The following is a 24578-nucleotide window of genomic DNA, read 5'->3' as shown; positions in this document are numbered from 1 at the left end:
GAGGGTCTTACAATTGCTGTTGCCTTGTCCTTGTTGGCACTGCCTACACATGAATGCACTTGGTTGTTATTCCCAAAGGCATGACCAGACGATGGAAACTCCTGACTGTTCACTGTTAACAAACCATTTAAGACCCCACTGGGACTTCCCTGGTGGCGCAGTGGTTAAGACTCCGCCCTTCCAATGCAGGGGGCTCGGGTTCAATCCCTGGTCAGGGAACTAAGATCCCACATGCCGTGCGGTGCAGCCAAAAGATAAAAAAAAAAAAAGACCCACTTGAAGAAGGAATCTGAGTCTAGGTTGCCTAAAACACCTTCCACTGACACCTTCAAGTAAGATGAAGAAAGTGGCAACATCAGAACTGGCAGAATGGGTATCAGCAGCATGGATGAAAATCTCAGAGACAAAAGCTCTGCATCACCAACGCTCTAGAAAGCACAGAGAGCAATGTGGTCTCCTCATAAACGGATACTGATGAACGGAGTTGAAAAGTGATTCAGAAGAATCAGATTCTGAAAGTGAAGGTTAGAAAGACTTCAATCAATTTATGGTGCCTATATCCTTTATTGCATGTACAAAAGTGACACACAGAAAAATCTATGTCTAAAGACTCCAAAAGAGTCTTCTTAATAAGTAGAAGTAGATGGGACTTCCCTGGTGGTCCAGTGGTTAAGAATCTACCTTCCAATGCAGGGGATACGAATTTGATCCCTGGTTGGGGAACTAAGATCCCACATGCCACGGGGCAACTGAGCCCATGGGCACTCTAGAGCCCAGCCTCATGGGACCAGAAAGGAACACATCCACAGCCTTCCATGAAAACTAATCTCCTACTTGTATTGTCATACTTTGACCTCTTTATTCCCCACAGTATTATGAGCATGGTCTACCCAGTTTTGTTGTGGCTGCTTGTTTACATGTTGTTTGTTTTAAAAGACTCACCTTGCTTTTTTCTGGGCACGTCAACAACATATGGCCCAGGGGCTCTCTCAGCTGGGCTCCTAGAGCCCCAGAAATCCCACAGAAGTATCTTGGGGGCAAGGGAGGGGAATCTATTCCTGATTACTTTAATCTTTTCTTTTTCCTGGCTAAAACTCTTAGAAAATTGGACTTTAAGAAGTAAACTGTGGGAACTTCCCTGGTGGCACAGTGGTTAAGAATCCACCTGCCAATGCAGGGGACACGGGTTTGAGCCCTGGTCCGGGAAGATCCCACATGCCACAGAGCAACTAAGCCCATGCACCACTACTGAGCCTGCGCTCCAGTGCCTGCATGCCGCAACTACTGAGCCCACGTGCTGCAACTACTGAAGCCCATGCACTTAGAGCCCGTGCTCCGCAACAAGAGAAGCCACCACAATGAGAAGCCCGCGCACCGCAACGAAGAGTAGCCCCCGCTCACCGCAACCAGCGAAAGCTTGCGTGCAGGAACAAAGACCCAACACAGCCAAAAATAAATAAATAAAAGTAAATTAAAAAAAAAAGTAAACTGTGTCACTGAATTTTCTATTAATCTGAGATCTTTTCTGTATTTCAATTTTAATTTTATTGATGTAGTCTTTCATTTGTATTTAATTACTACACTTTTCTAATTTTATAGATGGATCCAAGATATAAACCTTAGGGACTCATATGTACTTTTTTTTTTTCATATGTACTTTTATGTACATATTTATATGTATATGTACTGTAAATATTTTTTTTTATTTTCACAATTAATTTTTATTGGAGTACAGTTGATTTGCAACGCTGTGAATCTGAGAACTTTTAACTCCTAATCCTTCCCCCAATTTGTAAGGAATAAGAAATCCATGTAGCTAACACACAGCAACTTTTCTACATTTTGATGCTTTTCTTAGTCAGAGGAGGGAGTGTATTCCTGGGAAAACCCAGACCTTTAAAAAGCTGATATTCTAAGTAAGACAATTTACCACCAACAGAATACCTGCCATTAGGGCCCACAGAACCCCGATTCAACAGTTACTAAGTTTGGTTGCAAGCCCTTGACGAGGTCCTCTTTTCCAGAGGGACACACAGGGGAAGGGACACCAGTGACAGGGACACAAGTGACAGGAGGGAGCTCCAGCAGAGCACAAAGTTTAGCCCACCTCACATGGTCTCTGCTGCCTTCAACTGATAACAATGAGAATGAAGACAAAAGTGTGAGTCAGGCAATTGATAACAAAGCCGCCAGCATAACCACATTTCCCACTGGCGATTCAAATATTTGAAAAAAAAAAAGTACTTCCTTCTAAATTCCCACCGGGTTCCCACCTCGCTAACACAGTTAACCTCTACAGCTATACATGCTCCACATCAAGGCCAAGCAGGCTCCTTCTCAACATGCTGGAGGAAGGCAAGGGCCTCGTTTGTGACACAGAATTGGATTAACAAACAAAAGAGAGAGAAAGGATCCTTCCCACCATAGCATCAATCGTCAAATTCAATTCATTCTCCAGGCATGAAACAAACACACCAAAAAACCAAATAAGTTAATTGCATGTTAGATGCCACCAAATCAACACAATAAGAGGCTCTGGGAGGAGGCTGGCTGGGCCTCGGCTCTGGGATTAACGCACATGTACACACACGGCTGTCGGGAGGAGAGACACCTGGCTCCGATCCAGACCATGGGCTGGTGGGCACAGGTGGCTGCTGGCCTCCCTCCCCGAAGGGATCAGTTTGGAGTTAGTCACATCTCTCAGCAGGGTTACCTGCCCTTCTCTGAGGTCCAAAGAGGAGACAAAAGGAAAGAATCCAACCACCTGATAAAGGGGAAAAGAAAAAAAAAAAAAAGCCATGGGCACCAAACCGACAAAATGGGTTGAAGGGCGCCATGATGCCCTGGCCTCCTACAAGTCACTCATTCGCTCACTCACTTCTTCACTCCTTCATTCGCAGCCAACGCTGATGGAGTGTTCCTGAAGCTCTGAGTGAAGCCCCGCAGGGGAAACAAACATGAATAGGAAACATGACACGGTTCCTGCTCCCAAGGTTCTCACAGTCTGGCTGAGGCATCGAGACACAAACGCGTACAAGACAGCAAATGACAGGCGACAAAACACGCGACAGAAGTTCAGGCAACAGAGACAGAGCACTGTTGGCTAGAATACCCGGGGAGGCCTCGTCCAAGAGCTCAGACTTGAGCGAGGCAAGGGCTGCACCATCAGAAAGAGAGGGAAGGACATTGTGGCCAGAGAGTGGTTGGAGCCAAGGTGTGAGAGTGGAAAACCTGGGTGCAATTGGGAAACTGAGATTGAACCAGTCTGAGGAGAAGAGGCTCGGGTGCTGGTGAGGAGTGGGAGATCAGTCTGGAAAAACTATTTTGCCTCAACTTGGACTTCGATGAGAGCTCCACTGAAGGTTTCTGAGTAGTGAGCAAAGTGAAGACAGTGGGATTTTAGAGTCATGAGAACATTCTGGACACACTGCGTGGCACACATGGAGAACGGCCCCTGGTATCTGCTCTGCCTTCCTTCCTCAGGTTGGAGCTGGGCACGTGGATGTCTGCAATAAAGACTGGAAGTGCCCTTAATGGGAGATGAAGTGCAAAAATGAACATTAACTGGTGAGGGAAGGCCGGGTGGGAACACTGGCCAACACCTGAGGCCAGGCTGGATCTGAGGTGCTGACAGCAGCTGCCGAGGACATGAGGACCTGGATCTGGGAAGTGACACAGGGCTGTGCAGCACAATGACAGCACACAGATGAGCAGAGTCCCTGTAAAGCAGAGCAGGGCCTGGTCATCTGAGTCAGGCCAGCACCCAGGTGATGGGGTTCGGGGGTCACTGGGAAGGACTCCACACGCAGCAGCTGTCCAGCCCTCATGTGTAGAAGGCCGCCAGTGAGACGCAGCTGGAAGCTCTGCTTGGTCCACGCTTCCTCCTTGGAGAGGCCAGGCCCTGAGGGGAGGTTAAAGTGGTGGCAGATCTCTCTTCAAGGAGCAGGAGTGGGGTAGGGGACCCAAAGGTGGGGCATCCACAAGACAAATTTGCTCAGTGAAAAGTGGAGCTACATTTACAACTTCCCACTTTATCACAGTGATGACGCTTTGTGTGTTTATTTGTTTTGCTTTTCAATATCCTAATTTCTTTTTTCTTTTTATTGAAGTACAGTTGATTTACAATGTTATATTAGGACACAGTGATAAAGCTTTAAAGAAACTATCTTTAGTCTCTTAAGGTAACTTGCGACCCACCACCTGCATTTAAGCGTGGCCCCAGCCTTGCCTCAAGGCAAAGTGGGAGCCTGCCTTGGGGGCAGTTGCTGGCTGTCTTTTGCATATGAATGTACCTTCTTAACTCCTAGAGGTGTCCCAGATAAAACGGTCAGAAGAGCAGGCAGACCACCTTAAAAGCACCCTGGGCTGTGACTGGCTCTAGAATTCTCAGTGGCAGACAGGCATCCCTCAGGCTCTCAGCCGTGGGGCCTCAGGGCCTGGGGGTGTGATCCAAGCAGAATGTGGTCAGGAATTGTCAGTTCAGTGTGTGTGGAGGGGAGGGGGCCATGGGGGTGTCTGGAGTGATGCAGGAACACAGGACTGGGAACTGGAGTATCCCTCTCAGCCCAGCTCAGCATCTAACAGCAGCACGACCTTGGGCAGCATCTAACAGCAGCATGACCTTGGGCAGCATCTAACAGCAGCACGACCTTGGGCAGCATCTAACAGCAGCATGACCTTGGGCAGCATCTAACAGCAGCATGACCTTGGGCAGCATCTAACAGCAGCATGACCTTGGGCAGCCGCTCAGCACTGGGGTCTCAGTGTCCTCCCCTGTGAAGTAAGTGCACCTAAGGCTCCTTCCTGTTTGTTCTCTCTCTCTCTCTCTCTCTCTCTCTCTCTCTCTCTCTCTCTCTCTCTCTCTCGGTGGGGACTGGGGCAGGGGCTCACGTGTTATATAGACGCTGCCACTCAGACACTGCTCACCTCAAGGCGTTACAGGAGGCGGAAGTCGGGCCCAAGCCCAGGGTGGGAGAGTGGCTTGCCCAGGGCCACACAGCACAGGCAAGGTGGACAGGGACGGACAAGGGCACAGGCAACACCCCAACTGTGCCCAAGCTACCGCACCACAGAGAAAAGACGGGAAGAGATCCACAAGCAGGAGACAGCCTCGTCTCCACAAGAGTCTGGATTGTAAACAACTTCCCAATGCCAGCATCGGACTTGTTTCTCTTATTCGTTCAACAGTGAGTGAAGATCATGATCAACCTTAGAGAGCAAACTGACACAGGAGAAGTGACTAACAGGTAGCCTCAGCATGAGCTCTGCCTCCTGGGAAGTCTCTATGGACATCGACTCATGACTATTTTGTGGCAAAAACCATTATCGTGCCCATTTTGCAGGTGAAGAGACTGAGGCTCATAGAGGTGCAACAGCAAGTGGGGGAGCTGGATTTTTTTTTTTTTTTTTTTTGGCCAGGCCGCGTGGCATGTGGGATCTTAATTCCCTGACCAGGGATCGAACCTGCACCCCCTTCATTGGAAGCACAGAATCTTAACCACTGGACCGCCAGGGAAGTCCTGGAGCTGGGATTTTTTTAACCTGGGTCTGCATATTTCCAAAGCTCATACTTGTTGCTAAGCATTGCTCTCCTGGCTGTGACAGCTAAAAATATGAACAGCCATCCTTCATTCCTTTACCATTTACTGTGCACCTAGTAGGGGTGCAGATAAGACATGGCTATAAATGACTACAAGAGGGCCACTGGGGTGAGAGACCAGTTCCACCAGGAATCTAAGGAGGCTGCTGTGACGGAGGTGGCTCTTGACCTTGAAGGGCGGACAGGATTTCAAACAGGTGGGAACAGGGGCAGATGAACTAGCATCAGTAGAGGCAGGAAAGAGAAAATTCTAGAAACAGCAGAGTTGCTATTTCTAGAACAGCACTGAAGGTGGCGCTGTAAGTACAGTATACAAGAACCAGAAAGGTCAGGAGAGACTAGACAGGAAGGCTGGGATCAGGGCCAAATGCACAGGCCTCAAACAGGAAGGGAGAGTGGCAGTGACCCCTTGAGTGGCTACTGCAATAGTCCAAGCTAGAAGGGAGGGTGCCTGGAAGAGGGCCTGGAAGGAAGGAAGGAAGGGGTATCAAACGGGCAGGACTTGAAGAGTCAATCGGAGGAAGGAGGAGCATCAAAGATGACTGAGATTTGGAGCTTGGGGTCCAGAGAGGATGGTGATTTTGTCATCATCAGAAATTTGGGACACAAGAGGAGGGACAGATTTGGAGTTAGAGAGATGCTGACTGAAGGTACCAGAAGACAGGGAGATGTTCAGAGAGCCAGAAATGCTGGACTTGAGACCTGGGAGAGGAGAAGATCTGGGAACCAGGAGCATCAGGTGCTGACAGCTGAAGGTGAGGGAAAGGATGAGGTGGCTCTGGGATGGAGAGGAGAGCAAGGCGTGGCCCTGGAGAATTCTCCCCAACACTGAGGGAGTGAGGGGAGGAGGGAGGGAGAGACAGGAGACAGGATTCAGGGAGGAGGAGGTGACCGAGAAGGAAGGTGCATCGCCACAGCCAAGAAATAGCTCTTCCCACTCATGTTGATCCTAAAAGTGCTTTCTCAGACCTCCTAGGTTCAACCAGCCTCTTCTCAGAGGTCAGGCAGGCAGGTGGGCTTCCCTCTTTCCACTGGGACCCTCGATGCATCCAGTTACATATGATCTCCACAGGCAAACTTGGAACAGAGATTGGGCAAGTAATATCAGACCAGCAACTCCACGTGAGTGCCAGCCCTTCTGCTGACTTGTGAGACTGAGTCTCTTGCTTGTTTTAATCCACCTCACCATCTATGGAGTGGAGTAAGGTGAGGTAACATTCCAAGTAGAAACATCGGGACGAAGACAGGGTGTTGAGTAGCAAAGGCAAGAGTGGCAGAACCACAGTGGACAAGGCTTGCTTGGTGCTGCTTCAGGTTGTTTCGGAAATAAGCTCCAGTGCAAGCTGATTTGTCTGGGAGGGAAGTATTCCCTACCCTCTACCTAAATTTTTTCAGCAGGTTGTCCATAACAGTGTATGTAATCTTGGTGCTTAAATGGTTGCCATGGTGAACTCCAAATATTAATTTTATGTCACACAGTTCTTGGCTAAAACAGAAGAAAGAGGGTTAACTTGACATAAGCTAGCGCAGAGGCTGGGAAATGTTCCTCTGAGGGGTGAAGGGACAAGCATGAAACTTCCTGGAGTCCTCAGCCACTTAGATTCAGTAGACACAAGTGTGCGAAGCCAGACAAGGGAGACGCAGGGACCCAGAAGGGACAGCAGTCTTCTCTTCTGCCTTGGAAATACATTCAAAGCATGAGTGGATACAGGGAGGTTTTATAAAAAGAAAATTAACACCTGCCCTCTGATTAATCGTAAACAGGTAGTTTTTGCTTTTGTCTTTTGTGGGGTTTTTTTGGCAAGAAAAAAAATAAAGGCAAAGGCAAACAACTCCAGTCTGTTCAGAAGCCCCAAATCACGAGGCTTATGAACTTTCCAGAATGAGCTTCTGGTTCCAAGAATAAAGTTCCATGTCGTTTGAAAGCAGTATTTTTATTCAAGCAAGAAGTTTAGATAAAGCAGTGATGGATAAAAAATAAGGATCAGAGGGAGAGGACATTTTTAAAAACTATTTATGCTGAACTGTTTAAAGAGTTTGTTTTTAAAGCAAAATTGAGTGGGAATTTTTTTTTTTTTAATGAGTGGGTAAACACTATAATTTATCTCTCTGTGATTGTGCCTAGATGTTCAGATGCTAGGGCTATAACCAAGGCTTGGCTATACCCTGGTGGCCACTGACCATAACTGCAGGCAAAGTACCTGAGCTTTGGCTGGCAAGTCAGCAAAGTGGAGGTCATGGTGTGAAAGCAGAGCTGGACCAGGAGAGAAGACAAAGAAACGAAAGATCCACCATGGGCAATGCTGTAGGCTGAGTCTCCATCTCCCTGTTTACCTCGTGAACCTCATATACAGAGGCCCCAAAGGGCTGAGTGGGTAAGGGAGGGGCCCTTGTCAAAGCAGAGCACTGCAGGCAAGAAGATGGAAATAAGGCAAAGGAGAACCCAAGAGGCTAAACAGAGGGCTTGGGACAGTGTTGCCCAAGGGAACTTTCTGCAATGGTGGGAACGTTCTATCCCTGTGTCAGCCACAAGCCACACTGGCTGCTGAGGACTTGAAAGGGGGTGAGTAAAGACTGAGGAATTGAATATTAAAATTTACTTAATTTCAATTAATGTAAATTTAAATAGCCACACATGGCAAGTGGCTATCATTTTGGGCAGAGCAGGATTGGAGGCATCAAAAAGTTTATTCTTCAGATCAACCAACGAGGTTTAATGAGTGCAAAACACCAGACAAGTTAGCAAAGTTTGGTTTTTGGTTTTGGTTTTTTTCTAAGCAAGAGACAAAGGAAAAGAATCCAAAGTCACTCATGGCCAGAAGCTCACAATCTAACAGGAAATACTAGATTCTAGGGGGGAAAAAACCCACACGCAATCTGGGGAAGAAGCATCCCTAATTCACAGAATGCCAGCTTTACTTAGACCAGCTGTCTTAAACAGGTGACTTTAATAACACTATTGGCAGCAGTGGAACTGTTCTAGGGATAGGATCTCCAGAGAAAGTAAAAGGGCATTATTTTTCAAGTTATGAGACAGGTAAAAAGCAAGATTGGTTTACCAGGCCTGAGAAGTGGGCAGGTGGAAGAGACCTAGGATATGGTTCAAATGTCAAGGGGAATAAGGTGGCCTGGATACCTCACAGTTTTTTGGGGTTTTTTTGAAGATTATTTTGATGTGGACCATTTTGCAAGTCTTTATTGAATTTATTACAATATTGCTTCTGTTTCTTTCTTTTTTTTTATGTTTTGATTTTTTTTGGCCACGAGGCATATGGGATCTTAGTTCCCCGACCAGGGATCGAACCCACACCCCCTGCGTTGGAAGGCGTAGTCTTAACCACTTGACCGCCAGGGAAGTCAGTTTTAAAACTACCTGACAGTTTTAAAACTCCTGATCAATTGGTTTTTCTCACTATTGTTTCTCTTCCCGTGAGAATGTGTTTTGCTTAACTAATGAGTTTCTAGAGCATTATTTTTAAAAAGAGAGAGATTTCCAATTCTAGTCTTAAAAAGACATGGGCTCAATTTTCCCTCTGGGTGGAATTACTGGCTGGGAAACAGCTAATATCTAAGCTCAGAGCCAGCCAAGAGACTAGGGACACTTAGAAAGAAGGTACTAGCGAAGTGTGTCCCTAGGAAGGAGAGCTTTTGCTGAAAGAAAAAATGCATTACTACTTCCCGGGGACAAGAATTAGACCTCGGGGAAAACTGGGGGGGTGGGCTGGGGGTTAATAGGCCTGGGGAGAAATTTCCAACGTGTAATTTTGTTTGTTTGTTTTAGCTTTTCTATTCTAAGATAAAACATTAGCATTAATAACAACTTATATCTGTACAGTGATTTGGTTTACAAAGCTTCTTCACACTTCATGATGATCCAAAAACCCTGCAAACATTCATTTTTTTAGAGAAAGGGCTCAGGGCTGAAAGTTATAAGGAAAAAAAGAATTAACTAAAAGTGTAGGCAGAAGATCTCTCATTCTTCTGGTTAAGTTCTGCAGTTTCCTCCTGGGGAGCCATCAAAGGATGGAAAGTAGAGCAGATGAGGAAGGAGTGACCCCCCTCATCCGGTCACCTGGTCCCAGCCTCCCTTCAATCTGTCTGAACTCAGAGAGAGGCTCTCAGTCGCCTCACCCTCTCTCCTGCAACTGTTTGGCTAAATGCAGGGGATATTTACAGTGAGAACAGATTTGTAGGTTGAGGGTGTTTTCTGGGAGGAGACAGGCAGGGTCCAAGAGATGTAAAATGGAACCATGAGTAGGGCGACCATAAATCCCAGTTTGCTTGGAACAGACCTAGTTTCTACCTGTTGTCCCAGCATAATAATTACAGCACCGTTTCACTCTCAGATGTGTCCTGTTTGAACATTATATGGTCACCCTAGCCACTGTGACCGGGCAGAGTGTCTTTTTTTCACAAAACTGCTTTGATTGTTCCCCTGGGGTAATCGACAAGGTTGTTCTGGACTCAGCTTTCTCATTCTCAAGGTTAATGCTTCTAAGGAGCTAAATCTGCATCCCAGGAATTTTAAAGAAGTTAACTGTTTTAACCCTAATCGTCTGTGGTGTATGGTTCTGGATGGGCCCTCAGGCAGTGACCTGTAAAGAGTTGGCTGTTTATTTTATTTATTTATTTTTAAAAATATATTTATTTATTTTGTTTATTTATTTTTGGCTGTGTTGGGTCTTTGTTGCTGCACACAGGCTTTCTCTAGTTGCGGTGAGCGGGGACTTCTCTTCGTTGCGGTGCAAGGGCTTCTCATCGAGCTGGCTTCTCTTTGTTGGGGAGCAAGGGCTCTAGGCGCAGGAGCTTCAGTAGTTGTGGCACACAGGCTCAGTACTTGTGGCTTGCTGGCTCTAGAGCGCAGGCTCAGTAGTTGTGGCGCACAGGCTTAGTTGCTCCGCGGCATGTGGGATCTTCCTGGACCAGGGCTCGAACCTGTGTCCCCTGCATTGGCAGGGGGATTCTTAACCACTGAGCCACCAGGGAAGTCTGAGTTGGCTGTTTAAAAATCATCTGGGGAACTTGTTAAAAATAGAGATTCAAGGGCTCACTGCCTGAGATTCTGATTCAGTATATCTGAGAATCTGTTTAAAAATGAAAAACAAAGCTTCCCAGGTGGTTTGGATACTAAAGCCAGATTTGAACCCAGTGATGACTTATCATCCTTTGGCCGCGGCCTGGAGTGGTCCATTGTTACTATAGAAACCACTGATCTATCCCTCAGCCAGGTTGAATTTTACTTCTTTTTCTTTTCTTTTTTTTTTTTTAAAGTACACATCTGTTTCAAAAACAGAGGGTGTCGGGAACCAGTTGCAAGCTAACACAGTTCTTGCAGCTTAAAGCATGGCAAAGTCCTGCTTAATTCTTGACAGGACCCGAAAGAGTTATTAGAGAAGATATGAGTCTTGGCCCGTGAGGTTGCTTGCGGTTTCTCTAACTATAGTTTGTCCTTGGCATGTTTCGGTAATCACAGTCTGTTCTCACGCATGTTTATATTCTGGTTCGCAGAATGTTTTGTACTATAACTTCAACATTAAGGAAATACTGTCCGATGATTCTGTCTTGTGATTTTACCAAAAACATGTATTGCCTACTGCAATCTATAAAAAGAGTTTTGATGGGAAATAAAGTGTGTGTGTGCTTGTACACCACCCTCCTGACCCCGTCTCTTCTTAATCCCCTCACCTGCTCTCAGGACTTGTTCCTCAGTCTAACAGCGACTGACAAGAGGGCATTATTTTGGGGAAAGAAGAGTGTTTTCTCTCTCAAGATATTTAGAGAGGAAATGCAAATTCCCCACAAGGCAGAAAATTTTCTTGTCTGAAACCAAATTCAGCAGGAAGCAGGCGTTCCTCACTACTTTAGCCCAACTAGAAAGAACTAATGAGCAGTTATTTTCTGAGGCAAGTTTCAGACTAGAGCTTCCTTCAGGTTAGTTGTAAGGTGCCCGGCTGGAGGCCTAGGCTCACGGGCTTCCCTGGTGGTCAGAGGGACTGGCAGTGACTGGCCAAGACGGTATCGAGACTCAGGAGGCTCCAGCTTGAGGCAGACCTGGAAAAGGACGGCCCTACAGAATTACCATAAGAATATAATTTACACACACGGCTGAGTGGCCTGGTGACCCGTACTGAGCCACCCTGATAAATATACCACATTGATGTTCCACAACTGAGCTGAGAAAAGAGCAGTAACCTATCTTCCTTCAGTTGCAGAAGCAAAGAAGATGGGGTGGAGAGAGGGCCTGGGAGGCTTCTGTAGCTTTATGTGGCAAAGTTAGCCTGATGAATACAGAATTTAGCAATTCTGAGTTCTCTTTTCTTTCAGCTTAAACACAAAAGCCTAAAACAATTGCATCTCAAACAGAAGGATCTTGGAATTCACTGCTCTTTGTAAATCCTGATACATCTCCTCCAGATACCAAAGCGGAATTTCCCCTCCAATGATACTCATTGGGATTCATTGCTTTGCCAGCTACTGTTGTACCTAAGGTGGACAGGGACCCTCCAGGTACAGCGGAACACTTCACTATGGTTCTGTGTTACAGAAGCACCTGATCCTTCTCTGAAATAGGAATCACTCCCCTTTGGTTCTCCTGTCTCCCCGCCAGCCTTTGTCTGCAGAACTCCTTGACTTTATGTGGAAGGTGCTTTTCAAACTCCCAGCCCTGTGTGCTAAGTTTTTCTCCCAGAAATGCTCCTAAAGTGCCTCTCCCTGGTTCAGGACCCAGAAAACCCAGCTCAGTCCCCTGACCCAACTGGCTATCAACACCCTCCATCCGGGTGGGAGGGAAGGAGATGCAAGAGGGAAGAGATATGGGAACATATGTATATGTATAACTGATTCACTTTGTTATAAAGCAGAAACTAACACACCACTGTAAAGCAATTATACTCCAATAAAGATGTTAAAAAAAACCCAAAAAAACCAAACAAACAAAAAAAACACCCTCCATCCCACCATCCACCGGGAGCCCATGGATCATGAAAATCTGTATTAATCGTCCTCTTCCAAACCCTTTCACAGCTCTACCCTCTCTTTCCCCCAAACCCTCACATCGCCACCCAGGACTCATAGCTTCCCTTTGCTAATACAGCTCACCTCCCAACCATCGTATCTCTCCAGACATAAGCATAACTGCCTTTCCTCCACCGTCAGCCAACTGTAGACCCCTACTCTACCTTTGGATTTGGAGGAAAGTGTTGTCACCAGGAAACACTAGGGCAACCTGCTGAATTTGCTCTGAGAGTAAACATCTACCAATTTAATTTTTCAGGGCTGAGCACATAACGAGAAGCTGACAAAACGACAAGGAGAATGTGATGGGAGAGGAAGCTGGGAAGGAACATGGAGGGCCTTTGAACAGGGCTGGGTGGAAAAAAGAAGGAAGTAATTGCTTATATCACAATATCCCACAAGACCAGTATTTATTTCAAACCTCCTCTACCTCTAGTCACTGCTGCTACACATATCATTGTCCTCCACGTTTGAACCACTCAATTTATTCTAGGACCCTGGGTTCCTTCCCCTGGATCTGTGGGGCCACGTGAGCATGGAGTGCACCCACTCACTCAGGTAATAAGTCTCTGCACCTGTCTATTTAGGTGACTCTCCCAGTGCACCCTAGGAAATTGCAGAGAAGAGCTCCCTCCCCTCCCCTTCTCTCTTCTCTGCATCCAAGGATTACACTCCAAGTACTTTAGAGGTTCTTAACATGAGACCCACAGATGAGCTTCAGGGGCTCTGGGAACCTCTCAATATTGCATAAATCATTTGTGTGTGTGGGTGTGCAGTTTTCTGGGGGCAAGATTCACCCTTTTTCTCCTCAGATTTTCAATGGGACCCCAAAAAGGATGAGGAACCTGATTGGTCCTTAGCCTGTCTCTGGGCAAGTTACAGCCATGGTGGTCAAGTCCCAGCATGGTACCTTGGAAGCAGCCATCACCGCCGCCGTGGCCGCCACGTTCAAGCCTCGCTTCCCAAAGTGCACAAGGGCGTCATAACTTCGGTCTTTTGCTTGGACCAGGCAATCATCGATTTCCTGTCAAAGGAAAACAGAGGCACACTGAGTTGGAAAGCTCAAATAAATCTCTGTTCTTTCTCCCTTCTCCTGAGCGCTGAGCTTGGGGTCTTGCCCTATCACTGATTCTCTCTGGTATTGCCATTAACTGGCTGTCAGACCCGGGCAAGTACTTAGCCTCTATTCACGGTTCTGTCTTCTGAAAAATGAGGACCCTGGCGGCACCTGACTTGTGGAGCAAGGTGAGGATTACATGCGATCATTCCAGGAAAGCACCTGATACGGTGGCTGGTTTCAGTAACCAAGAACCATTGTCATCTTCCTTATCTCAAGGAGGTCAGGCCCCGGCAGCTCTGAAATTCTATTATTCCATAGCTATTTCATACAATATCCAAATCCCTCCCCATGTATATATCGATGGGAGGGATTAGGACGTAGAAAGAAATAGGTGTTATTTTTGTTGATAGAGAAGATCATTTTACAGATAACAAAATAAAAGCAGAAATTAGAAGTCATCTAGCATCATACCACAAGGTAAAGGTGAGGTGGGAAAGAGGATTGACATCTACTTCAGGGACCAAGACCAAGTAAGATATTGGTTTAGTTCAAATTTGAATCAACGCTGGCTCATTCTTTTTGTTTGTTTGGTTTGGGTTGGGTTGTTGTTGTCACTGTTTTAAGAAAACAGCTGTTGTGTAATCACAGGAGCTCATTGCAGAGTTCAGTCAATGACACTTGGCCTCCATTTCATTTGAAGTTCAGCACATCGGTGCACTTCCTTCGCTTTGAGGTATGCAGGTGGGCAGTCAACCCCCTGCCTTGTCCTTGTTTAAGCTTCTTCAGGAAGTCACAACACTAAGTTTCCATTGTGACCCCTGGCTGACTCCAGAAGTGATTCTTGGCAGCTCTTAAGGGTCAGTCACCTTCACTTCAATGGAAATTACATTGGCAGCTTCAGGGTAAGTCCAGTGTTTGGAGAAAGGGAAGTAGGAAGAATAGAGATTTGATAACCAGGTCAAGACAGGGATTACCATTCCTCAAAATCCACCCTCTGAGACAGGAAGTGTGTCCTAGTTCCTAAACGGATTCTCAGAAACGTCTACAGTAGGCTGCTCATCCTACCAATATACTCAAAGGCTTCCCCTGGAAGTCCAAAGTATCCAACTTTCAGAAGCAATAGAAATGAATATATCAAGCTACCAACAGTGCTCCTAATTCACACTGTAGAATCCTACCACACAATCAGTTTAGAAAGTCATATACTATCATTAATGAATTATACAATGTTGGACCCAGTAATCCCACTCCTGAGAATTTATTCTAAGATAAGAAGTCAACAGAAGGAACTATATACTATGTGTGGTGACTGTCGTGGGTCATTAGGAAGACCAAGTGAAAAAGGATGATATGCCATGGTGTCTAAGATCTCAGAAGATAAATATTGCATCTGCTCAGCTTTTTTGTTGTTGCTTTTTGATTTGGAGTGGTTTTTTGTTTTTTTTTTTTAATGTACGCTTAAAATTTTATTTTAAAGAAACGTTTCACAGACTGGATTGAACTGAAAAAAGGAGCTACCAAACAAATTAATAAGACAGAGGTCATGTTTATTTTAGTGGTCTCGGCATCTACTATTGTATGAAATCTTAAGAAAACAATGGAACAATCCATTGAAAGCAAATCCGGCAAATTAGGTTCAGTGGAGATGTTAAACAAAAAATAATTTTATAGACAGTGACATTATCTTATAAGTAGCTTAAATTTCTTTTCAAGAGGTGTAAGTTGTAATTCCTCCTTGAATCCTTAGTTATTGTTGACCCCTTCCTGCAGTTTCTCCCTATCTTATTTTTTCCATCTCTGACAATAGACAAACCTACATTTTCATTTCAAGGATGTATGTGAAGTACTTTGAAGCGAAGCAAACACAAAAGATAAACAGCATGAAACAAATTATTATGACTATTCTCATTAATACTTATTGACTGATAATTACTAAAGTAGCAGGTATTTCATTGGTAGCATACATTTTATCATTGAACAATAAAGCAAACGTACTAGAAATTTATTATATTCCAGTCTCTGTTAGCAGCTATCTGGGTACAAGTTCAAATCATTTAATCTCTCTAGGCTTCAACTTTCCTGTTTATGTTAAGTTTTTGAAGTATTTTAATAGTCTATGTAAAAATCCTATCTGCAAAAGGATAGGGGCTGAGCCTGATAAAAGGAAGGAAATTCAGTTTGGGGAGTTGAATTATGAGTGAACCTTTTCTGTTTTTTATTTCAATGTATGGAAATGTTTTACAATAAATAATGATGAATAATATCCTTTTGAGAATTTCACCACTATTTCTAAACAGGTCATAAAAATAGACTTAAAAAAGAAAGATTAGAAGGAACAAATGTTGGAGGGGGAAAATAAGAGTCAATTGAGAGTCTCCTGCAATAAAACAATCTGCCTTTTTTTTTTTTTAATCACTTTTTAAAATTTTTTCACTCGCTGGAAGGAGGGCAAGGCAGAGCAACATAAATTACCTTTTCTTTTGAAGACAGCGTGGGATGTACAAACTTCCTATAGAGGAGGCTGGAGCCTTTTGTGTAGGGAGACAGCAGCCAGGCTACAAATGCTATTTTCAGTTCATAATAGAATGGAAACCTGGAGAGAGATGAGAAAATACACATTCCATTAGGTTCTCGGCAACTCCGCCCTGAGCCTTTGAAACATGAGATCTGGGGGCATAGACACCTCTCCTGCCTGCACACGGCCGCCTGGCCCCCAGATTCCCATGAAGGTGTATGCACACACAAGCACATCCAAGGCACAAGCCCAAGGCCTCTTGAAAGCCAGTTCATTTTTTTCTTTTTTTTTTTTCTCTTTGTCCATACGGCTCAGCTTGTGGGATCTTAGTTCCCCAACTAAGGGATTGAACCTGGACCCTCAACAGTGAAAGCACTGAGTCCTAACCACTGGACAGCCAGGGAATTCCCAAAGCCGGTTCGTGTTTTCTTTTGCTGTCAAGCAAGCCAGGGACCTGGGGTCTCTCCAGCAATCACCCTATGACCGTGCTTGATAGCAGCTGCAGCTTCCTTCCGAGCTCTGCTCATTTCAGTTGGAGCCAGGGCTCCTGCAGGCCCAGATGCCACAACCAGCCGTGCCCAGTTTCCCTGTCGTTCACTCTTCACTGGAGGCCAAGAAGGATTTTCAGTAGGGCGGAGCTGACAAAGAATCGCCAGACTAAGAATGAAAGCCTCCCCTCCTTGGCTATCTTCTTAGTCCCCAAAGAGGCAGGGATGGGAGCCCAACTCTTGCCAGGAAAGAGGACGTCACTCACCCTGCTCAAATCAACAGCAGGCTGGAGGGGAGGAGGGGAGGGATCAATTAGGAGTTTGGGGTTAATATATACACACTACTATATATAAAATAGATACCAACAATGACCTACTGTATAACACAGGGAACTATACTTAACATTTTGTAATAACCCGTAAGAGAAAAGAATCTGAAAAAATATATATATATATAACTGAATCACTTTGCTTACACCTGAAACAAACACATCATTGTAAATCAACTATACTTCAATTTAAAAAATTAAATTTAATTAAAAAAACCAACAGCAGGCAAAAAGGTCTTGATCTTTTTGGTGCGAAAAGAAAGAAGAGTTCAGGGGCTTCCCTGGTGGCGCGGTGGTTGAGAGTCTGCCTGCCAATGCAGGGGACATGGGTTCGAGCCCTGGTCTGGGAGGATCCCACATGCCGCGGAGCAACTAGGCCCGTGAGCCACAACTACTGAGCCTGTGCATCTGGAGCCTGTGCTCCGCAACAAGAGAGGCCGCGACAATGAGAGGCCCGCGCACCGCGATGAAGAGTGGCCCCCACTCGCCGCAACTGGAGAAAGCCCTCGCACAGAAACGAAGACCCAACACAGCCAAAAATAAATAATAAATAAATAAAAATTAAAAACAAAAAAAGAAAGAAGAGTTCAGGGTACAGATAACATACGATTCTGAAGTTTAAAGTCCTGCATGCCATTCGTTTATGCATCCCATAAACACCCGGCACCCATACGTGGCAGCTGGTGCTGAGCACCAAGGAGACAATGGGGAGCAAAGAAGGCCTGACCCCTGCTCTCTTGGAGCTTCCAGTCTAGCGGGAAACATAGACAAGCTTCTGGCGTCCTTGGAACTGGTAGTCCAGTCAAGGAAACAGAGATTGCTCAAAGTATCACAATTAATATAGGATAGCAACCTGAGACAAGTGCCATCACGGGCCTCTGCTAACCCATGTGGTGCCTCTGCACGTGTGAGGAAAAGCCAAGTCCTTCAGCTGGATGCAGTCCTGAGAGCACATGGCTTGCAAACAGGGCTTCATCCGAATTTCAGCTCCACTCGCCTCCTTGGCCAGATATCTTGTGCTATGAACAACCTGTGCAACCATACTTGGCAGGCCGGATGTGTATTAACCATATTTTTAAACTTTCTGTACTCTGATGCTTTGACATCTTGGGACCTTGCTGACTCTGGAGAGACTGCCTCTCCCATGGAAACCACAATACAGTCTCTTGCCCACACTTCCTGCCTCTGCTTCCTGATCAGCCCCGTGCTTCCCCATGTGGCTCTGCGCAGCGGGCTGTACCTCTAGGGATCTGTGAATATAACGAACTTATTCCTTCATGATAGTCCTGTGCCTGCATGTCTTACCAGACCTGAAAACAAAGTCTGGGTACCATCAAAACAGATGCGATGAGGGAAAGTGACACCTGGGCTAGTCTGAGGAATCAGAAAAGTAAACCCCTCTCAGGCATCCTTCCTGATAAGAGAGCCAAAACAAAGAGCAATTTCTAGCAAGTCACTTCAGAGCCCTTTAACTCTCATGTCACTCCAATCAGCGGCTCCACCCCCTCCTCCTTTCCTCATCCTAGTTCACTGCCCTCTGCTTCTGGCAGGCCCTTCCTGAACATTCCCTTAGCAACTAAAGGACACTTTCATGTCAAGATTGTTTAATGTTTCACAGCCAGAAAAGGGAAGGAGCTGAAGGAAGAGAGGTGTGATTCTCCCATAATTGAACACTCTGGTGATGAACAATGAAGGAAGTTTTGTCTGGAAAACAAGTATCTGTCAGCCCCGAGGGACAAATGAACCTGCAAAGCTCAGGCATCAACCCAAGATTCACGGATAATCCCAGGGGGTTCTGTCGCACTGCTGCTCTTTTGTTTATTATGTAAAAGATGGGTTTTTAAAAAAAATAGGTCATGCGTGCACATAGTTTAAAAAATTCTAGAAGTCCCAAAGCGTATATAGCAGAGTCTCCTTCCCATCCTGGATGCTTTTCCAAAAGCATTAACATCACCGGTTTCTTGTGCATCCTTCCAGAAGTGGACCAGGGCTAAGACATACAATTGTGTGGGTATATATGACTCCCGTAATGTCCCCCATGCTCACCTAGTGGCATTCTCTGCACCCCTCCTACACCTTGCTTCCCCCGACCGCACACACGCGATTAACAGTACACTTTGGGGATTTTTTTTTTTTTTGGCTGCGCCGCGTGGCTTGCGGGATCTTAGTTCCCCAACTGGGGATCGAACCCGGGCCCTGGCAGTGAAAGCGCGGAGTCCTAACCACTGGACCGCCAGGGAATTCCCCAGGCCTCACCCTTCTTTTTTTTTTTTTTTTGAATTTTTGAATTTTATTTCATTTATTTTTTTATACAGCAGGTTCTTATTAGTCACTCTTCTTAATGGCTGTGTATGGGGGCATGAGCATCTACCCAGACCCCCATGAATGGATATTTACAAAGGTTACACTCTTTGGCTACTACAACAGAGCTGCAGTGACTCTCCTGGAGCATGCTTCTTTACGTACCTCTGCTAACGTGCCTTTAGGAAAATGCCCAGAGGTGGAATTTCTGCGGGCATCTGATTTGCAGATAGAGGTTGTACTTCTGTGCAAACATAGGTACAAGAGTCTGATTCCCCACAGTCACACCCCCACAGTGTAGGACCAACCATAAGAGCCTGCCCCAGGCTGGGCGGGGGTGTGGTGGGGGGTGAACATCAGATCCTGAGCAATCCTTCTGGGCTGCCAGAGACCCTTTATTCTCTGGCCAGCCTGCTACTGAAACTCCTGTTCTTCAGGATCTTTCCCAGGTGCCCCATCCATGCTGACGCAGCCTTTGAAAACCTTCCTGCCTCCTAACCTTCTGGCTTCACCTCCCAAACCTTCTCTTGTCAGGCTGGCAAAGCATCTCCAATGACCAATTGGGGTAGCAGACTTCACTTGGTGGTCCCCTGGCATCTCTAGACCAGGACACAGAGGGCTCCTCTGTCTTCCCCTGTCCACTTTGAGTGATGGAGCTTCCTTTGAAGTGAAATCAACCAGTTGTAGAAGAATCACAATGGAATGGGTTTGTTCCTTGGGCAGAAAGCTGACATGAATATCCAGAGAAGAAAAAAGGAAGAGGTTACAGCCTGCTAATTCTCAACCTTTCCAGGGCTTTGGTTAAAAGTAGGCTCCTTTAGAGTCTTTTCTTAGTAGCAAAACTCGAATCTCAAGACTGCCTCCTACTGTTAGCAATCACTACGTTTTCTTTCAATTTCTCTCCTCAAGCTTTTTTTCTGCCCCGGTTTCTACTCAAAGATAACCACTAGCTTATTGATTGATTCATTCAATTGAATGAATTGGGAAAATTCTATTGAAAAGCTGTGAGGTGAAAGGTCTGTGCTGAGCAGTTCAGGGAAGCCAAAGGGAAAGGTCTGTGCTAAGCAGTTCAGGGAAACCAAAGCTAGGTTAGGCATGTCCTCGCCCTTAGGGGTTTATCACCTAGCAGGAGAGCGGAAACCAACAGGTGACCCCATAATGTGCAATGTGATACGGAACAATGTCTTAGTGAGGATCAAGAGCCTTGCTTCTCTCCAAATCTCCATCCGCCGCTCACAAACATCCACTTCATAATTCTTACTGTGTACCTGGCATCAGCTCAACCTTGGTAGGCCCAAAGCAAATCTCTCAGAAGTCTCTACACATTACCCTCTGGTGGGTGAGGGCCCTCTCCCCTTTGCAGATTCAAGTGAGGAAATGACCTTAGGGCTGAGTGGGCCTCAAGTTTTAGTCTAAGTTGCCAGTGACTGTCGGTAAGGCATGCGGGCCACCTGAGAAGGTCCCTGGGGATGCCAGCTGCCCTGTGGTATCAAAAGAAGCTGAGAGCTCCTGCTGAAATCTAAAGCCTCACGCCACAGAACATAAGTGGGAAAACTCCCTACCTCTCTAGTGTGGAACGAGATATCCTGGGTAGGAGTAAAGGCTGTGTATCTTAGCCAGGACAGGAAAGGAAGGGAAGAGCGTGGACGGAGGGAGGCTAGACAGACAGACAGACAGACACACACACACACACACACACTACAGCGGAAAAAAGAATCCTGCCCCTAAGTCACCAACATAGAAGAATAGAAGACAAGAAGAGGCACCTACTTCACAGCAGAAGAAAAGTACGAGATGGGAGGAGAGAGAGATGTACTCCACACCTGTGCCTCACTGGGACTGGCAACGCCCCAAGGTGAGCTTCCTTCCCAGAAGGCTGCTTAGAGGTGCTGACTCTGACTAAACCACCTAGCACCCACACGAAATTGCACACAGTAGGTTCTACAAATATATAGAGATGGTGGAGACACCTCCTCGACCAGCCTCCCTGGGAGCTGCCTCCCCTCCCCCGGTCCTAGACATAGTCAAGCAGGTCCCCAGTGGCCTTGTTTGTACTAAGTGACCTCTAGGTCACAGCTGACCTAAGCTGGGCCAATCAGATTGTCCACCCTTGGAGAGTGACATTTGGAACTGGGAGGCCCTCAGCATGGGCATAACCAGTGCTGAGGGGAGTGACGGGCAGCTGAGGGACAGAAGGAAAGTCCCTGAGCTTCAGAGCTCCCCGAGGTGGCCGGCTTCTCTCCTTCCAGTTCTTAGTTGTTCAGCTTTCCTTCCATTCCATGATTTACTCCAGGATCTACCAACAAAGTCTCACTGTTTTCTCTTCTTTTCCTTAAGTTAATTAGAGGTGGTCTCTGTTGCTTGCTAGAATGGATCCGGGGCCTCAATAACCCGTGGCCCATGGGCCAAATCCATGGTGACAACCTATGTTAGTAAATGAAGTTTTACTGGAATACAGCCATGCCCACTCATTTACATACTGTCTACGGCTGCTTTCGTGCTACAATGGTAGAGTTGAGCACTTGTGAGAAAGATCGTATGGCTCTCAAAACCTAAACTATTTCCTATCTGGACCTCTACAGAAAGAGTTTGCTGATGCCTGGGTTAAAAGTCTCAGCCTCCCACCTCAAGACCCAGTGTTTCGAACGCTGAAGTGCACGTTATGTCTACTGCCTCTGGAATCATCACACCAGGACCAGGCTCTTGCCATGCATCACAAGAGCCTCCAGGTTGGGCTACTCAGATTCTGTGTTTCCCAGAGGTCTTGGGGTATCTTGACTCTAGCAACACAATCACCACCAACCAAGTCAACTCCCAGCCATTGTAACGCCATCCCAGCCTTCATTCAAGAAGTGAAGGACCCTGCACATTCCGTAAGGATAAGCCCTTGAACTGCCCTGACCTTGAGGACGTGTTTGAGAAGAAAAGGCCAGATGCAACCATCACATCCAAGGCATACGCAGAGCACTGGGGTGCATGGGGCAGGTGTAGTCTCTCTATCCTCCCAATGTAACACCTTCACACTTGAAGGGGTAAGGGTTTTCGAAGAGGGTTGGGCAAGTGACAAAACTGTCAAAAACACATACAATTAATGTGTATAGGAAATTTCTGGAAGAAAACACAACTAACTTTTTTTTTTTGGCCTTGCAGCTTGCGAGATCTTAGTTCCCCGACCAGGGATTGAACCCACACCCTCAGCAGTGAGAGCGCAGAGCCCAAACTACTGGAGCACCAGGGAATTCCCAAAACACAACTAACTTTTTAAAATGTATTTATTTTTGGCTGCATTGGGTCATCGTCACTGCGTACAGGCTTTCTCTAGCTGTGGCGAGCGGGGGCTACTCTTTGTTGTGGTGCACGGGCTTCTCATTGCGGTGGCTTCTCTTGTTGCGAAGCACGGGCTCTAGGCATGCGGGCTCAGTAGTTGTGGTTCGCAGGCTCTAGAGCACAGGCTCAGAAGTTGTAGTGCACAAGCTTAGTTGCTCCACGGCATGTGGGATCTTCCCAGACCAGGGATCGAACCCCTGTCCCCTCCAGTGGCAGGTGGATTCTTAACCACTGCGCCACCCAGGAAGTCCCGAAAACACAACTAACTTTTAACAGTGGTACTTCTGGGGAGGGAGCTGAGGGCCTGTGGGAGGAGGGACTTACTTTTTAGTGTATTGTTTCAACTTTATTTTGTCATGTGTATGTAGTATTTTATAGTTTTTAAAAAATTAAATGAAATCACTTACACAAATTGTGAAAAAAGCCACCATCTTATCTCTTCTGTGACCATACACAATTGCTGTCTTCATCTACATAGAAAGTTTTTAAAAGTTACCAATGAAGAGGGAACTGCCCTGGTGGAGGGGTGGAGAGAGCAGGATGGGGATGAGTGAAGAGTGAGGGGAAGAGTATACACGTGAGGGGTGATCTCCAGTCCTGGAAGTAAACAAAAGTTAAAGATGCTTCTAGGAAGCCAGAAGGTGCAGGACTACCCAGCCCCCCTTTCAATTATAAACAGAGCTTAGAGCAGCTGAGTTGGTGTCCATTCCCTGAAAGGGAAAGAGGGCCCTGTGTCTGATGGGTCTATCCCGTGTCCATTCCCAGGGCGAGAGGGAGGATGGAGAGGAAGGACTCTCCTAGAAGGAGACCATGATCTGTAATACCTGGAGGCTGGCAGGAAAAGAGAAAGCAGGCTGAGGGCGTGTCCAGGCTGTGAGCTGAGGCAGGCAGGAAAGGGCCCCAACGAACCATTCCCTGCAGAAGCAGAGCCCACGGTGCCAGGAGAGAGGCAAGGGACCCTCACTTTCCACCCACAAACTGCCTGGACAGCGCCAGTTCAGAGGGACCAATGAGGGACCAGATGAGGCCTCCACATGGGTCAGGAAGAGAGGGGGATTCTACCCATACCTGTACACATGCTCCAAATACCCTAGTTATCAGATGCCTTCCTGTGGCATGCAGCACATGACCTTGATCCTATGGTCTTCCTCCCCATGTTACCCACAAATATGTTACCTTATGTAGCAAAGGGATTCTACGGATGTAATTAGGGTAATTAATCAGCTGATTTTAAGATAGGGAGATTATACTTGATTACTGAGGTGGGTCTAATCTAATTACCTGAGACTTTAAAAGCAAATGCAGAGATCTTTCTCGGGCTGGTAACAGAAGAAGATGGAGATGACACGCCACTGTTGGCTTGAAGATGACAGGGTGGCACACATCAAGGAAATGGGGACCTCAGTCCTACAGCCACAAGGAACTGAATTCTGCCAACTACCTGAATGAGCCTGGAAGTGGAATCTCCCCAGAGCCTCCAGATAAGAGCCTAGGCTGACCCACACCCTGGTTTTGGCCTTGTGGGCTCCTCAGCAGAGTTCTCAGTTGACTCCACCTGGACTTCTAACTCACAGAAACTGTGAAATAATAAATTTGTATTGTTTTAAGCTGCTAAATTTGTGGTAATCTGTTACTGCAGCAACAGAAAAGTAATACACTGGGACCTCCCTGGTGGTCCAGTGGTTAAGAATCTACCTTCCAATGCAGGGGACGTGGGTTCGATCCCTGGTCGGGGAATTAAGATTCCACATGCCGAGGGGCAACTAAGCCCGCACACCACAACTGCTGAGCCCACGCGTCACAAACTACAGAGACCACACACCACAACTAGAGAGAAGCCCACACACCGCAGCGAAAGATCCCACATGCCACAGTGAAGATCCCGCAACCAAGACCCGACGCAGCCAAAAATAAATAAATAAATAAACAAAAATTTAATTAAAAA

The 24578-nt window shown here is 46.3% G+C and overlaps 1 protein-coding gene across 5 annotated transcripts in view; it reads right to left on the bottom strand.

Annotated features, from left to right (window-relative positions):
* The window catches only part of REEP1 (receptor accessory protein 1), a 111512-nt gene that overhangs the window by 19760 nt on the left and 67174 nt on the right, over positions 1-24578 (bottom strand). For 3 of the 5 annotated variants that reach the window (XM_057558434.1, XM_057558435.1, XM_057558438.1), the window contains exons 4-6: positions 16146-16266; positions 13524-13637; positions 2714-2764 (exon numbers count right to left, since the gene is read on the bottom strand). In XM_057558434.1, coding sequence (XP_057414417.1) covers positions 2714-2764; positions 13524-13637; positions 16146-16266 — 286 coding nt within the window. The remainder of the gene's footprint in view (positions 1-2713; positions 2765-13523; positions 13638-16145; positions 16267-24578) is intronic. The other 2 variants (XM_057558436.1, XM_057558437.1) reach the window with 1 other exon arrangement.

Source organism: Balaenoptera acutorostrata, chromosome 12, assembly GCF_949987535.1.
Source record: "Balaenoptera acutorostrata chromosome 12, mBalAcu1.1, whole genome shotgun sequence".
Classification (NCBI taxonomy): domain Eukaryota; kingdom Metazoa; phylum Chordata; class Mammalia; order Artiodactyla; family Balaenopteridae; genus Balaenoptera; species Balaenoptera acutorostrata.
Note: the sequence above shows the minus strand (reverse complement) of the source record. Positions and strands in the feature narration are given on the sequence as shown.